Genomic DNA, 17,000 nt, shown 5'->3' with positions numbered 1-17,000 from the left:
TGAGTCCTAGCTCGGCCAACACTGAGAGAGACTCCAGGAGTCAGATGGGACCCTGGCGGCTGTCCCTCCCAGGAGATGGGGTCCATAGTGTCCTGGTTGGCCTAGCCTGAGTTGGTGGGTCCCCCATCCTTCCTCCTCTTCTGGCTTTGGCCTCCTCCATTTGGTGCTGCTAGTTGGTAGGTTGTGTTCAGATGGCCCCAAAGTCAGGAGTCCTATTGTCCTGCCCCCGCCGCCCCTCAGGTTGAATTCTCCCCAGAGTAGGGCTGTGCTCAAGTACAGTGGGAGTGACCTCACGTTCCATTTGACTGTTCCCAAGCACCTGAGACAAACACTCCCAAGGAGGCCGTGTGGGAGGGCATAGCCAGGCACTCCGCTTAGCTTGCAGCCTCCCGGGCTCTGCCCACCCCCAGACCTCCTCCTGCTGCAGATCACAGGCTGTTGTCTTCAGTTTCCATTTCTTCCCATAAAGACTGCTCTTGTGGCCCTAGAGTGCTCAATATGGGAAAACCTGTGTGTGTGCTTTCCCCATCCCCTTCCTGGAGCCTCAGATTCAGCCTCCCTTGAGGCTGCCTCAAAAGCCCTATTTCCTTTTGTCAATGGGGTGGTTGGGCTTCTGCTACCCCCAGTCCTGGCCTCCCATGTCCAATTTGGGTCTCCATGGGTACTTGCCCTTTGAAAGACTTGATTGGGGCCTCAGGGTACAGCCTGTTCTACTGAAAACAAGCATTTCACTGGTCCTCTTCTCTGCCCCTGCCCCTGTGCCCACCACCACTGTGGACCTGTTCTCCCTTACCCAGATCCAGGTCCATCAAATGATTTTGCTGGCTCTTGGGTTAGGCGCTTTTCAATGGGCCTCCTTTGCATACACTCACTCTCAGGGACATGTGTGACTTGTTGAGTTAGATGTGACCAAAGGAAACCCCTGTCTACTTGTATCTGAAAATGGGTGAGAGTCTGGGTGTGGGACTGGAGGAAATCCTAATGGAAGTCACCTGTCTTCACTGTAAATGGACAGTTGAGCACTGGATTTGGAGATGCGTGTTCTCTGGCGTTTGTGGGCCACTGTTCTTCAACATCACCATGTAGGGGACAGACTGGCACCTTGGAAAGGCCTATGTGCAAGGACCCTAGGGCACTGTCCCTCAGTTCTGCCACTCAGCAGGCTCTTTTGCCCCGTGTGAGGGCCACAGCCTGGTGTCTAAAAGAGACTGCTCAAAGGGTATGGAAGAGGCTCTCCCAGGGGTAATTCAGGCTAAGGACTGGCAGCGTGGATGGAGCCTTGACTTGGGCTTGCTCCCTGGCCTTTTTGCTTCTAAACAGGCTTACAAAGCATTCCTTCAGGTCAGTTACTCTGGTTGGGACATGACCTTGGAGGCTATGAACGTCGGTGGGGGCCCCTGGTGGCTCCTCAGAAGGGGACGGAAGGCCATGGCATCTGTGGGCAGCCTGGCTAGGTGGCCTTTCCTGCCGCTGCACCCTCCCACCGCCACACTCGGGGCCCCTCCTTGCCCCCTGGGTCCTGAGGGAGCTGCCTTTCCTGGTTTCCCTCCCCGAGGCACCAGCCAGACCCTCGCAGCGGGTTTGTGTGTCACTGAGGGGTCTTTGTCAGCCATGGCTCAGGACACTTGTGTTGTGCACACACAAGCTCTCATGACGTTCAATACCTTCCTCAGCCAGGCTCTCCTGCCCTTGTGCTTGGTGGCCCAGCCCCGGTGTTCCCAGCCCAGAGGCCCTCCAGCTGTTCTCCTCCCTCACTGAGGCTGGGGAGACCTGGAGCCTCGGGGGTCCACCTGTGTTACCTTCCCTCCCGTATTGGAGGAGGCTCCTGTAGGGGCCTTATCCCAGTGGGCACTGGGACCATACAGTCAGGCCCTCCTCCCTCCTGCTCAGCGAGGAGCTGGTCAGCCTGGCAGGTTCAGTTGGGCAGGAGGCCCCATGGCAGCAGCAGGGACAGGGCGCCGCCCTCACGCGGGAGGTGCTGGGACTGGACAGAGATGCTGGCCCTCGGCAGAGTCAGTTCTAAGCAAACCCCAGAGCAGCCCCACAGTGCTTCTGATTCTCCTCATCCCCTTCCTTCCCCGGGCCAGCTTTTTTCACCTCAGGGGCATCCTGTAGCACTGAGAAGAGGAAGGTGTGAGAAGTTGGAAGGTCAGGCCTTGGCATGGGGTGGGCGGGAAGAGCGGGGGCTCCAGAGGGATTGAGACCAGGGCTCTGAGCCCACCCCAGCCATCACTAGCACGTGTTCCTGCAAAGAAGCCCAAGCCCCATGGCCTCAGTTCTTCATCTTGGAGGTGTGAGGAGCCCTGTGTGTTCGGCTGCAGGGTATGCCCGAGGGATGAGACTGAGCTCACAGGGCCTGAAGGCCATAGACACTGTGATGGTGGGGCAGGAATCTCTCACACTGTTGCCCCCAGACGCTCCTCCACTGTCGACTGGATGGGGTTGACGTCTTTGTGATCCAGGGCGTGTCAAACAATACGAACCTCAATAGGATGTGGAATAGCTAATTAGCCAAACAAGATGTTTCATAGATAAAACTATGTACCTTTTCCAGTTAGACCATTGTGGACCATATTGTTAGTCACTCAGTCATGTCTAACTCTTTGTGACTCGATGGACTGTAGCCCACCAGGCTCCTCTGTCCAGGGAATTCTCCAGGCAAGAATACTGGATTGTCTGCCCTCCTCCGGGGGATCTTCCCGACCCAGGGGTTGAACCTAGGTCTCCACATTGTGACCAGATTCTTTATTGTTTCAGCTACCAGGGAATGCCCATTTGCAGTTAGAGGACCTGTTAAATTTGGATGTGGAGGAATGTTCCAGCAGGACATGACAAGATGCTCCAGGAAATAGAACAAGAATCTCTCCTTGCCTCTATCCCAGCTGATTTTCCATCCAAACCCTTACTTTCCGTAACTTCAGCCCCAACCAATGTCAAATCCTTGATTACAATGGCCAGTTACACTCTATAATTAAAAACTAATTAACACCTTGGGTTCTGGCTCCCTGGAACCAGGAAAGATAGGGTCAGTCTATGGATTTCTGGGCATCACTTCAAAGGAGTGTGACCGGAGTTCTGCAGGTTTCCTAGCAGATAGGGGGTAGAGAAAACTCCTACTCTGCCTCTGTGATGAATAGCTGTGCAACAAGAGCCAGGACCCCTTCCTCCCCCAGAAAGAGATCCCTCTGAGGTTTATTCAAGCCTGTTTCCGTTTCCCCTCAGCCCTAAGACACACTTCACGTGATTTTAGCTCCTAGACCCACATCACTCTAGGTTTGGGAGGTCCCCTGATTCTCCTAGTGTCCCGACTGCTAACACAAGGCCTTTCATGGAGCAGAGACTCCATGAAGGTCTTGGGAATTAGGAGCCAAAGAACAGGGGCTATGTGACTCAAATTAATTGTCTGCTATTTCCTTAGATATCCCAGGCAAATCCAAATAAACAGAGATCCCTTAGCTTTACAACATGACACGCAAAAAGTCTAAGAAGCAATAATTCCAACTATCACTTTTTATTTTCTAATTCTTCCAACAACCAATGTGCTAAGTAAGTTCACATTTCCAAAATTGTTCTAATTCTAATTACATACTATGCTGTGTAGGACCATGAAATACAATGGAAGAGTCCCCAATCTCTTTTATTTTTTTTTTAATTTTAGTTTTTTATTTTTTAAATTTTAAAATCTTTAATTCTTACATGCATTCCCAAACATGAACCCCCCTCCCACCTCCCTCCCCATAACAACTTTCTGGGTCATCCCCTGTGGTACATATACACAATGGAGTATTACTCACCCAATCTCTTTTATAAAACAGCAAAACTCGTGTTCTTGAACTGGCTAAGTACAAACACACGGTGATCAATGTCACTGACATAGTTAGATACTGGGATGCATCGTCTTCTATAAAAAGGAATAACATTTGAAAAATTCCTAAAGAAAAGAGAGAGGAGTCTCCATGTCATTGTAGAGAACAGGAACACAAAGACACCACACATCGAGTTCCCCCAGTGGGCCTGGGCTCTCACTGCTGAGAAGACTGACTTGTCCGTCTTCAATCATGAAGGGAAGGATAAGCCTCCTTTCTTGTCCCCCAGGACAAGCTGCTGGACATGGGCCTGGAAGGAGCCTGGCTGCTGCTCTGACTCAGAGTCCCTCTTCCTCCACTCTCAAGCCTCTGCGGAGGGGGTGGAAGGAGCTGGGACCCCTTCAACCCATTCTGTCCAGATACTCCAATACCTTAAACTTGCTGGTCTCCACATAGGCTCGGGGACCCCACAGGAACTCATAGTGGGCAGGGTCACTGTCAGGCACCTGCTGGTACTCCAGGTACACCTCCCGCACCCACACATGGGTCAGCAGCTCCCTGGGCTCCCCACAGATGTAGTGCTTCCTCCCAGGACACAACCCCATCCTGCAGAGTTCTGCCCAGACCTCCTCCTCAGGGGCACAGTCTTCGTACATGATGATCAGGCACAGGATCACCACCAGAAAGCCGGCCTTGGGCAACCTCTGCCCATCCCTCAGCATCTCACTGAGGGTGAGAACCAGGGTGGGGACCAGGACATATCTGTGTTCACTGGGGTCCACCTCCAAGCCAAAGACCACCTGCAGGCTCTGCTCAGCTTGAAAGAAGACCACAGGGAAGTGGTCCTGGTAATCTTTAAGGACACTATTCAGCACTTCTGCCTTTGTAATCGGCTCCTTGGTGATACACCTGCTGAGCAGGAATCACACCAGCTCATTCATCTTCACCTGTAGTGTATCTCGGAGTGAGGACCTGGCACCTTCTTGGTCACTCAAGGTGCCTGGCACTTCATCTTGCCTGCTGAGACCGTGCTCTTCAGATTGGCTCTCCAGAGTGGCAGCCAAGGCATGGGAGACAGGCAGACACCCAGAGGGCTCTGGGGGAGACTGGCTGTTTCAGCAGCAGTATGCCCCGGACCAGGAGAGAAGAGGAGGAGGAAGCTGCATCTGCTTCCTCTATCTGCTCCTCCTCCACCTCCACCTCCACCTCCTCCACCTTCACCTCCTCCACCTCCACCTCCTCCTCCACCTCCAGTCCTCCATCTCCACCTCCTCCACCTCCACTTCCACCTCCTCCTCCTCCTCCACCTCCACCTCCTCCTCCACCTACTCCACCTCCACCTCCTCCACCTCTACCTCCTCCTCCACCTCCTCCTCCACCTCCTCCACCTCCACCTCCTCCACTTCCACCTCCACCTCCAGCTCCTCCTCCTCCACCTCCTCCACCTCCACCTCCTCCTCCACCTCCTCCACTTCCTCCTCCACCTCCTCCACCTCCACCTCCACCTCCTCTACCTCCACCTCCTCCACCTCCAACCACCTCCCCCTCCGCCTCCACCTCCACCTCCTCCACCTCCACCTCCTCCTCCACCTCCACCTCCTCCACCTCCACCTCCTCCTCCACCTCCAATCCTCCATCTCCACCTCCTCCACCTCCACCTCCACCTCCTCCTCCACCTCCACCTCCTCCACCTCCACCTCCTCCTCCACCTCCAATCCTCCATCTCCACCTCCTCCACCTCCACTTCCACCTCCTCCTCCACCTCCACCTCCTCCACCTCCACCTCCTCCTCCACCTCCTCCACTTCCTCCTCCACCTCCACCTCCACCTCCTCCACCTCCACCTCCTCCTCCACCTCCAATCCTCCATCTCCACCTCCTCCACCTCCACTTCCACCTCCTCCTCCACCTCCACCTCCTCCACCTCCACCTCCTCCTCCACCTCCTCCACTTCCTCCTCCACCTCCACCTCCACCTCCTCCACCTCCACCTCCTCCACCTCAAACCACCTCCTCCTCCACCTCCACCTCCACCTCCTCCACCTCCACCTCCTCCACCTCCTCCACCTCCTCCTCCACCTCCACCTCCTCCACCTCCTCTTCCTCCTCCTCACCCCAAAATAATTGTGCCTCCATCAGGTCCTCCTTCTCTCTTGGATCCTGAAAGACTCTCTCAGGCTGGCGGAGCTCATGCATCCCAGGCATGATGACTGGGATCAAACCATAGAGAGGAGTGAGGCAGGGGGACAGATGGGGACCACGGGCCTGCAGGAGAGAGTGGGTGTGAATGGCCTCAACTGAGAAACACACCTTGGGCTGTCTGATACAGGTCTCCTCTTGAGGGGTGCTCTTGGGCCTTACATGGGTGCTCCTCCTTGGCAGGCTGTCCCCTGGCTACCCCAAGGAGGAAGGGTGGTGGCTCCCTAGGGTGCATTCAACAGAGCCCTGAGTTCCGGGGCTGACACGGTGGAGGGATTTGGGCCTTGTGTGGTCCCCTCTGTTCTGGGATGGGGTAACCCTGGTGCATGATCACGGCACCCTTCTCACCTTGACTCCTGGCACTGCCTGGACCTCCTCTGCTCTCTGACCTCAAGACAAGGGCCTCTGAACTACACCTTTGCCTCTTGGTTCCTGGAGCTCCTAAGAGGGAAATGGAGGGGTCACCTAGGGCGCACACTGTGGCAAAGCCCTAGGTCTTCTGTGCTTGTTGGAGGGCTAGACTCTCTGAAGTCCCCCCGCTGTGGGGTGAGAGGTTCCCTAGGGGCTCCCTTGTAGTGCTCCCCTTTTCCCTGGCATGGCCTGGACCCTCTCCTTTGGGGGCCTGCAGGGAAACTCAGAATAAGACCCAAGTCTGGATAGAAAGCATTGAGGACCCCACCTGTGGCTGCACCTGCCCAGGGCCTCCTGCGGGTCCTAGGCTGGGGAGATGCTCAGTCCTCAGCTCCTCCTCACGTCCTGCCTGGCCTCCCAGCACTGACCACAGGGGCGGGTTCTGCTCAGGCCGGGGAGTCCAGCCCCTGCCGACCTGTAGCCTCTGCTGTCCACCTGAAAACCTCACCTGCCGAGGCCCTAACACTATAGGTGAATAAACTACTCACCCTGCTCACCCTGCTCTGGGGCCTCCGAGACCACCCCCCCGACAAGTGCTAGCAAACCTCCCCGCCTTGGGGTCCAAACACCTCAGTCTTTTTTCGCATGGAGCCTGGACTCCGGGCAGGACCAGGGATTTTCCCTTCCACCACTTTGAGGCCCTGCTACTCTCACAAGGTCCGAGGCACTCTGAGGCCCGGATGTCAGGATATGCTGCACGTGGCCTTCCCTCCTAGGGACAACCCGGGTCCCCTCTGGTCTGGGGTCCAGCTCCACTCACTCCTTCCTCAGGATCCTCATCTTTACTCCTGCTAGGACCTGGGCTCCGTCCTCTCCTCAACTGTGGCCCTGCTCCTCACACCAGGGCCCCAGTCTCTCTGAGACCCAGATGTCAGGAAGTCTGAATACTGTTCTAGGACCCCAGTCTGAGATCCGGATGTCAGGAACTCCGCCCCCTGTACCAGGACCCCAGTCTGAGACCTGGGTGTCAGGAACTCTGCCCCCCTGTACCAGGACCCCTGGCTGAGACCCGGGTGTCAGGAAGTCAAACCATGCCTGTTGCAGTCATCATATCCCAGGGTGTCTCAGGACCGACAGCAGGGATGGGCTTTTCTGAGGTCTCTTCTCATTGGGGTCCAGGGTCCCCTCAGTCCTCCCTCAGGCACCTCACTTTGCCTCTGGGTAAGACCTGGGATTCTCTCCTCTCCCCAAATGAGGCCCCGTTCCTCTTAACCAGGTCCACAGTCTCTCTGAGACCCGAATTCTGAAACTCAGGACCAGCCTAGAACACTAATTCTACACTGAGACCTCCAAGACCACCCGAATGTAGGGGGTGGGGGTCTGTGGAGTCCCCTCAGATTGGGGTCCAGGATTCCCCAAGTACATTAGTGCATGCCCTTGGAGTCCCATGAGGACCTGGACCCTTCCCTCTGCCCACGAGACCCCACCCCTTATCCTCGGTCCCCAGTCTCTCTGAGACCCTGATGTGGAAGTCACGACACGCTGCCAAGTGCTCATCCCACCACCAGGGATGCCCAGGGCTGGCAGCAGAGGCGTGGAACTGTGGGGTCACCTGTGTTCACCCTCTGGGTCCTCAACCTGAGCCCTGGCAGGTCCTGGGATGCCAAAGTCCTCGGCAGAGGCCAGACCCTCACACCAAGGGCCTCACTGCCCTGAGCCCCAGGAGGAGGCTGTGGATGTTGCAGCAAGGCTCCAGGCCCAGGGCTTCTTAGTGGTTGAGGACGCCATGGGCTGATACGATGTCCCACGGGTCATTCAGCCTTCCCTCTGCTCTTCGCCTTGACTCTCAGCTAGTCTGGGCACCACCCTCTACCCACCTGATTTTGCTTCCCTTAGAGACCCAGGCCCTGTCAAGCCAGCACACCTGAGAGGGAAACCAGAGTGGGGAACTCATTCCCACAACCCTGCCAGGGTCTCCCAAGGCTGACAGCAGTGATGACCTGTATGTCCTGGGGCCCCAGAGCCCCCTGGCCCCAGGGTTCTACCTTGACTCCTAGCGTGGCTGGGCTCCTTCACTCTGCTGACCTGAACCCACGCTCTCTGACCCAGGCCCTCACTTCCCCACCTCCCAGTGGGATCAGTGATGTCACATCTGGACGCCATGCCTCGTGGTCCCCCAGGGCTGTCAGGAGGGCAGCACATACATTCCCTGGGAACCCTCAGTCTCCTCTGGTCCTCACCTCGAGTCTCCGCAGGACGTGGGGCCCTCCCTCTGCCCATCTGAGACTGCACCCCACAGACCCAACCTCTGGCTCCCCGAGTTCACCTAGGAAGAGTGGGCATGGTGGAGAGGTTCTTAGACTGACAGCCTGGCCTGGGGTCCCCAGTAATGGTGGCGTTGCATTCTATGGGACCCTCTGTTCTGGGGTGTCGTCCTCACTCAAGAGGGGGCCTCCTTGTCCCTTGAGAGAAGGCTGCAGTCCCAGCACAGATGCTGGATGGAGGGCAACTGCACCCATAGTAAACACGTGGGGTTTACTAAACTTGACTGTGTGGTGGTTATTGTCAAAGCTGGGAAATGGACTCACATTGTTCTCTGCACGTGGGGGGAGAGGTGACGCTTTGTGAGTAATAAATCGCCGAACCAGGAAAGAATTCTTAACCTGTACGGTGTTCCTACTTTTCAGTCAGGGTAAGCAAGGGAATTTGAAATTAGAAAAGTACAACAACAAAAAAGAAAAGTACGACAGTATATAGATGCCAACTTTATTTTTTTTATTTTAATTGGAGGCTAATTACTTTATAATACCGTATTGATTTTGCCATACATCAACATGAATCCAACTTTAAAAAATGGAAACAAGCAGAAAAGGATTCTGATCTGCAGAATGGCTTCCAGAGTGTCATGTGGGTGCTGTACCTGAGCCAGAAGAGACAGTATCGCCTATGGGACATTTAAAATTTCACTCACACTGAAAACTGTTTCTTCCTGAAATCTGGAAGCATCACGTGGGTGAATGACACTACAATTGCAGTGAGGTTTACTCCACTTTTCTAGAAGCCTCGCTAGCAAGGAGGGATGGAGTTCAAGCAAAAATCTTGTCATGTTGATATGATACATTTATAAATGGTGAAATGATCACAGACAGAGTATTAGCTACCACCTCCATCCTGTCACATTTCTTTTTTGTGGTGAGAATGTAGAAGTTCTGCTCCCTTTGCAACAGTCAAGTATTTGACAAGGAACTGTGAGCAATAAGCTCCTGCTATACATTGGATCCCAAAATGTGTTAGTATTGTAAGTGGGGGCTAGTACCCTGTGAACAATCTCTCCCTATTTCCCCATCCCCTAATTCTTGGTAAACACTACTCTCTTCTCTGTTTCTCTGACCATTTTACTTTTTAAATTTATTTTTATTTGTTTTTTTAATTTTTGGCCTCACTGCTCAGCATGTGGGATCTTAACTCCCCAACCAGCGATCAAATCCACGCTCCCTGCATTGGAGGTGCAGAGTCTTAGCCACTGGACTGGCAGGGAAGTCCCAGTTTGTCCTTTTCAGACGCTGCATGTAAGTGATAACAAACCATATTTATCTTTTTCTGTCTCCCTTATTTTACTTAGCATAATGCCCTCAAGCTCCAAGTTGTTGCAAATGGCAGGATTTCCTTCTCTCACATGGCTGTATACTGAATATGTCACATCTTTATCCATTCATCCACTGACGGACGCTTAGGTTGTATCCATACTTTGTATATTGTGAACAATGCGGCAACAAATGTAGGAGTGAAGATATCTTTTCCATATCCTATTTTCATTTCCTTCTGAATATACACTCAGAAGTGGAATTCCTGGATCATATGGTAGCTTCCTTGATTGTGTTCTTTGATGCACATAGTTTTTTTTTTTTTAAATGAGGTCCAATTTATCTGTTTTTTTTTTTTTTTTGGCTGTGTTTTTGGTGTCATATCCATGAAATCATTACCATCAAAGTATTTCTAGAGATATAAATAAACACAGGATAGGAAGTACACATATAATTCTTTGCTCTGACCACCAAGAGGTCTGAGAATCAATGGCCCTTCAGTACCAATGAGCACACTTATTGTACAGATGTAGTTTTGTCAATATCATTTGACAATAAAAGGAACAAGGGCTCCATGGAAAAATTGATTATTCTAGAATTGGGACGGGAAAGATGGAAAATGAACCTAGAGCATCTTTGTAGGGTGTGAAAAAAAAAAAGTGCTCAAAAAATTTCAAAAAAGGAAGCAAGGTTTTCAGGGATATGACAAAGGTATATACAAAGGGAGCTGACAGGAAGAGCTCCCAATGGTCAGTCTGAACAATTTCAAAATAAAAAATATATAAAGTTGCATTGTATTTTAACCCAAAGTGTAATATAAATACCATGAGTCCATACTGAGAAAAATAAATGATTTCCTAATTACACAAACAAGGATGGACAAATCTCCCACCGAGAAAGATTCCAGTTTATGCAGACACTCCCACCTCTAGAAAGTGGAGCACAATTATCCACCCCTGAAGCAAGACTTTCTTCCAAAGAGGACAGGATGGAAAGGGGGCATAAAACAACCACCTTATTGCGCAGACTCATGACAAGCAGTCTCTCAGCCAGATGGTCAATGAGAGCATCATCAGTGATCAATTGTGCTAACAGTATATGCACTTGACAGGATGTGATGAGAATGGGATTTAACATCTGTAATATTCCTCCCTCAAACTCCTAATCCCAGACTAGGCACGAGTGAAATATCAGACAAATGCTAATCAAGGGACATTGTACAAAACATTTTTGGATCCGCTTTTTGTCAAGTCCCACAAACACTGCTCTGATCCAACCTCATAGATATTTGCCTGGATATGGCAAAAGCCACCAACCGAGGCCAGGTGTAGACCTGGAACCCTGTACTCGCTCAAAAACCACTTTAAGATGTTGGCCAGTGTTATTTGCCACAGAAGTCTGTCAAGATCCAGGCAGGGGCCAGTGTCTTGCCAAAGATACAAGGGTCCAGAGCAAACCTTTACCTTGGTGTACGTCTCAGTGTGCTCAGTCGCTCAGCCGTGTCTGACTCTTTGCGACTCCATGGACTGTAGCCCCCCTCGGGGCTCCTCTGCCCATGGGATTTCCCAGGCAAGAATACTGGAAAGGGCTGCCATTTGCTCCTCCAGAGTATCTTCCCACCCAGGGATCGAACTTGCGTCTCCCACATTGCAGGCAGATTCTTTAACACTGAGCCTCCAGGGAAGCCCTGAGGAAACACAGGGACTTCACAAAGGAGCAGAACATTCACTGAGAATCCTTAAGCCAGGGATGGCAGCTGTCCAATCTGTGATGCCCTGGGCAAGATCAGCGTGGGAACATAGTGGTGTGTTTCTACACAGAGGCTGCTGCTGAAGATGCTGGATCCAGGAAATGACCTCCGTATAAGTCGGTTGTGGGGAGCAGTTTGGGCCCCCTAGCAGCCAAAGGCCTGAGGTTCTTATGTACCCAGAGCAAGATCCCAACTACACCTAGCAGTCATTTCCAATAAGGCGCATGAGGAGTACCTGTTATGAAGGTGTAATATATCCATCCCGGAGTGGCCCCTGGGGCTGTGGTCCCGGAATTGGCCCCAGAGCACGGATGTCCTCATGGAGACCCGGGCAGCAGCTCACCTGCAGCGGCATCTGCTCCCCACTCCCTCTCCCAGCCAGGTCAGATGGGATCTCCAGAGGCTTGCTGCTTCCACTTCTATGGGGCGGCCGACCCTCTTTGCAGCCTGCACCCCTGGGACCTGGTGACTTTCCAAATCCTCACTGGAGTCTGGGGCCTCTTGCACCTAGGAGAGCATCCTGGATACCAACCCTGCCATCTGCTAGAGCCTGTCCTCTGCTCAAATAGCCTGACTGGCTCCTAGCTGGCTCTGTGGATGGCTGATTAGATACCCCTCTGCCTCTCACACTCAGGCTCAAAAGCTAGGACCGCACAGTCACATTCACAAGACCCCGAGTTTCCTCCAACACGTGGGATTCCACAGGGAATGGTCTAATACACCTCAGGATCATAGACATGTGCCCTGCACTTCTATGGCAATGAATACTACTGACCCACCATGAGGAGATCACCCAGACGCTGTGTCAAGTCCTGTCGGCTCCACCTGAAGCACTGTGGAAGGGGATGCTGCCCTGGGACTTCCAGATAAATATACACGCATGAGGTCATCAGGACCAGGGCCTAAGCGGCTCCTGTGGCAGGTAGGACAAATCCCAAGGCCAGGTTCTGGGGAAGAAGGGGTGCTGGGGGCAGCAGGGGTGGTTGGCCTCGGGGCTGGGCCCCACAAGGAGGATGCCCCCAACCCCAACAGGGAACTTTGGCACCTAGCTGCTGGCCTCCTGATGGAGACTGAGCACAGCCCCGAGGGGGCTGACAGTGCAGCTCAGGGAGGGCAGCAGGGGTGTGACTGTGGGTGTGGTAGGAGGAATCCCTGCAGCCAGCTCCCTGCGGGGCAGCCTCTCTCAAGGGTCAGAGGCGCAGGACTTTAGTCTCTGGGAGAGCAACCACACTCTGAGTGGTCTATGTCTGTGTGTTGTCCTGACTTGAGGATCAACCCCCAGGCGCCTGTGTCCCTTCAAAACAAATGGTCCTGACAAAAATGCTTCTGCTCAAAATTCATTGGCCCCGGGTCATCACATGACCCTTCCTAAGTGAAGAGGCCTGGCAGGGCCGTGTCCCCATGTGTGCAGGGAGAGAGGAAGGCAAAGGTGACTGAGCACCTGACATCTCTCCAATTCCACTCTTCCAAGCAAATGCTCAACAAGAACATTGGTTAGAATTTATAACGACAAAATCTCCTTTGTTTTGGGAGGAGAGTCTGAGCAGGGCACATGGGTCTTGAAATTCTCCCCCTTTTCCAAGAGTCCACTGACTCTCTGGCAGCTGCACATATGTGGGCAGAATCACGTCTCCTGTTCCCGTTGTTCTCTGGCACTCAGCACAGAGCTGCCCCCTCGGCCCCCCGCACCCATCTGCACCCCCCACTGCAGTGACCCCACCACCTCCTTAGGGCCGGAAGTCGCTCCTGCCCTTTGATGCCAGGCGCAGCCTTAACCTGTAAGTCCTCTGCTGCCTCCACACTTCTCAACCTGCCTGAACCCAGGGATTCTGGCAGATGTTACATCTTTACTGGCGAGTACTTATTTCTAGTGTGATTCAGATCCAGACTCTGTCCCTCTCTCCTCAGGAAACTGTTTTGCTTTCAAGACACCTCAGAAAACCGGCAGCTCAATAGGAAACAGAATAGAACACCAGTCAAAACTGCTGCTCTGAGTGTTTTCCTCTTGGAGGATATATTATTCAATTTGGGCATTGTGTGTGCTTGTGGCTGGGGAGCAGTGCTGTGAAACTTGTTCCCAGGATTCCAGACACCCAGCATTCCTGTCCACATTTGCAGCTTCTCCTCACACATTTCTTCCCACTGAAATCTAGACCGTGCTCACGAGTGGCTGAAATATAGTCCAGATGACCAAATAAATTGTCATTTCAATATACTTGGTAATCAGCTTTCCCAGGGCAGAGAGGATGGCTAGCCAAGGGAACACAGTGAAATACTTCAAAGAGCAAGATTCACATTTCTCCAGGATTCATAGCAGATGGGGGGGGGTGGTGGTGGTGGTAGAAAACACCTTTTTTGCCCCTGTGGTCAACAGCAATGCTTCAGGAGCCAGGAATGACCCCTTCCTTCCTGCCTCAGAAAGAGATCTCTCTGGGCTTTATCCGAGACACAAAAGGACACCTGACGCAATGATCCATTTCAGACTTTCCCATCAACCTCATGACACACTGCCTGTAAGTCTGAGGGCTGCCACCAACCAGCCTCATCACGATCACCTCCCACAGAAGGAACCCAAGTTCTCAAAGCCCCAAACCACCCTGGCTCAGGTACCGACACTTGAGTGCTCCTCCTGGAGCCCCACCACCCCTTCCGGTGCTGCCTTGTTCCGTGGGACTAGGGGACGTCTCTCCACCTTCCTTGTGTGACTGCGGCTCTGAGACCATCACTCTAGCTGTGGGGGTGTTCTGCTTCTCCTAGTGCCCCCACTGCTACCATGGACTTTCATGGAGCAGAGGCTCCATAAAGGTCTTCGAGCCAGTGAGCAGGGGGCTCAGATGAACTGTCTGCTACTTCCTTAAATAACCCAGGCAAATCCAAATAAAGAGAGATAATTTAGTTTTTGAGAATGCTACACAGGAAGGATGGAAGCATGAATTCACTACGATTACTTTTATCATCTAATTCTTCCCCCATCAATACTACCGCTCAGTAAGTTCACGTTTCCAAAACAGTCCTAATTCCACTTCCACTGTATCCTGTTCAGGACCACAACACAAAATGGAAGATTTCCCAACTGCTTTTACAAAATAGCAAAACTCTTGTTCTTGAACTGGGTAAGCACAAACACATTGTGATCATCATTCACAAAGCTGAGACACTCAAGTTTATTTAGCCTTCCATTAAAACAATCCAAGTTTGACAATTTTCTAAAGGAAAGAGAAATGAGTTTGCCTGTCATCAAAAAGAACAGGAACCCAAAGATGCTACACAATGGCTTCCCCAACTGGCCCAGGCCCTCAGTTCTGAGAAGGCTGACTACTCCCTCTTCAATCACAGAGGGGAAGATTAGCCTGGCTGCTGCTCTGGCTCAGGCCTCCTTGTCCTCCTCCCTCTCAGCCTCTGCAGACAGGAGTGGGAAGGTCCTCCAAGTCCTTTGTCTGACCCTGAGCACAAATGCCATGACTTGCTCTTTGCTGGTCTCCGCATAGGCCCGGGGACCCCACAGGAACTCGTAGCAAGCAGGGTCACTGTCAGGCACCTGCCGGTACTCCAGGTACCCTCCCCCCACCCACACTTGGGTCAGCAGCTCCCTGGGCTCCCCAAAGATGGAGTTCTCCCTCCCAACATACACCCCCATCCTGCTGAGTGCTCCCCAGACCACCTCCTCAGGGGTGGGGTCTCCATTCCTCATGATCACGCTGAGGACCAGCACCAGTAGACCGGCCTTGGGCAGGCCCTGCCCATCGCTCAGCATCTCATCGCAGGTGAGACCCAGGGCAGGGATCATACCGTAGGTGTCCTTCCTGGGGTATACCCCCGTCACCTCCACACCAAAGACCAGCTGCAGGCACTCCGAGGCTTGTCTGAAAACCACCGGGAAGTGCTCCTGGTTATCCTTGAGGACCTTCTTCAGCATTTCCGCCTGGGAAGTCAGCTCCTTGGCTCGATACTTGAGGAGCAGGAAGTTCATCAGCTTAGTTATCATCTCCTTCAGAGCTTCCTGGGGCAAGGCCTCCCGGGGGGCTGAGGAGGACACTGTGGAGGAGGAGGCCGAGGGGGATGCAGCCTCTTGCACCTCAGCCCCCAAGAGCTGCACCTCCACCAGGCCCTGGGCCTCGCCTGGGTCCTGAAGGTCTTCCTCGGGCTTGTTCAGCTTACTCATCCCCACCAGGAGCACGATGCCTGTGATCAAACCCCAGACAGGCGTGAGACAGGGGCTTAGGGGAGGAGGGGGTGGGAATGGCCTGGGCTGAGAACCCCACTGCCCCTGTGGTCAGTGCACAGAGGCCAGGCGGGACATGACGAGCAGGTGAGGACCAAGCATCTCCCCAGCCCAGAACCCACGGGAGGCCTTGGGCCGTCTGATACAGGCCACTTACAGGTCTCCCCTTGAAGGTTTCACTCAGACCTCACAGGGGCGCTAACCCTGGGCAGCCAGTCCCTTGGCTACCTGAAGGAAGAAGTGAAGTGGCTCCCCAGGGTGTAGTCAGCACAGCCCGAGATTTCTGGCACTGACAAAGCAGGGCGATTAGGGCCTTCTGGGGTCCCCTTTGTTCTGGGATAGGGAGCCCTACTCAGGGCACCCTCCTCACCTTCACTCCTGGTACTGCCTGGGCCTCCTCTGCTCTCCGACCTCACGACATGGGCCTCAGACGTCTGCCTTGGCCTCCTGGTTCCTGGAGCTCCTGTGAGAGAAATGATGGGGACACCTTGGGGGTAGTGTGGCACAGCCCTGGGCCTTTTGTGCTGGGAGGAGTGGACTCTGTGAGGTCCCCGCAGTTGGGGCATGGCAGGTCCCCTCGGGGCTCCCTTGTAGTTCTCCCCTTTCCCCTGGCACAGCCTGGACCCTCCCCTTTGGGGGCCTGCAGGCTAACTCAGAACAAGATGCCAGTCTGTACAGAAAGCGCTGAGGGGCCCCACATTTGGCCGCACCTGCCCAGGGCCTCCCGGGGGTTCTAGGCTGGGGAGATGCTTGGTCCTCAGCTGCTCCTCATGCCCCGCCTGGCCTCCAAGCACTGACCACGGGGCAGGCATCTGCTCAGTCCGGGGAGTCCAGCCTCTGCCAACCTGAAGCCTCCACCCTCCGCCCAAGGTCCCTGAGCCAGATGTCAAAAAACTACTCACCCTGCTCACCCCGCTCTAAGGCCTCCAAGAGCCCCCACAAGGACCGGGATCCCTCCCTCCGTGTTGGAGTCTAACCGCTTCAGTCCTTCCTTGCGTGGAGCCTGGACTTCAGGCAGCACCCGGGACTGTCCCGTCCGCCATTTTGAGACGCTGCTGCACTCACGAGGTCCTATCTCTCTGAGACCCGC

At 53.7% G+C, this 17,000-nt stretch overlaps 2 protein-coding genes across 2 annotated transcripts; both read right to left on the bottom strand.

Annotated features, from left to right (window-relative positions):
* Positions 1–4,207: 4,207 nt before the first annotated feature.
* Positions 4,208–6,009, bottom strand: LOC138930801 (melanoma-associated antigen 9-like). The gene is made up of 3 exons (XM_070291218.1): positions 5,854–6,009; positions 4,918–5,054; positions 4,208–4,715 (listed from the first exon to the last, which is right to left on the bottom strand). Exons 1-3 carry the CDS (start codon positions 6,007–6,009, stop codon positions 4,208–4,210), a joined length of 801 nt encoding a protein of 266 aa, XP_070147319.1.
* A 9,038-nt stretch (positions 6,010–15,047) lies between these two features.
* Positions 15,048–15,850, bottom strand: LOC138929988 (melanoma-associated antigen 10-like). The gene has a single exon (XM_070289636.1). It carries the CDS (start codon positions 15,848–15,850, stop codon positions 15,056–15,058), a length of 795 nt encoding a protein of 264 aa, XP_070145737.1. The 3' UTR covers positions 15,048–15,055.
* Between the last annotated feature and the right edge of the window lie 1,150 nt (positions 15,851–17,000).

Source organism: Ovis canadensis, chromosome X, assembly GCF_042477335.2.
Source record: "Ovis canadensis isolate MfBH-ARS-UI-01 breed Bighorn chromosome X, ARS-UI_OviCan_v2, whole genome shotgun sequence".
Taxonomy (NCBI): domain Eukaryota; kingdom Metazoa; phylum Chordata; class Mammalia; order Artiodactyla; family Bovidae; genus Ovis; species Ovis canadensis.
Note: the sequence above shows the minus strand (reverse complement) of the source record. Positions and strands in the feature narration are given on the sequence as shown.

Coding starts and splice junctions, on each gene's coding strand:
- LOC138930801 (XM_070291218.1), bottom strand. CDS start 6,009: ATGCCTGGGATGCATGAGCTCCGCCAGCCTGAGAGAGTCTTTCAGGAT. Junction 5,055..5,853: donor AGGTGGAGGAGGTGGAGGAG/GTGGAGGTGGAG, acceptor GGAGGACTGGAG/GTGGAGGAGGAGGTGGAGGT. Junction 4,716..4,917: donor GGCATACTGCTGCTGAAACA/GCCAGTCTCCCC, acceptor CCTGCTCAGCAG/GTGTATCACCAAGGAGCCGA.
- LOC138929988 (XM_070289636.1), bottom strand. CDS start 15,850: ATGAGTAAGCTGAACAAGCCCGAGGAAGACCTTCAGGACCCAGGCGAG.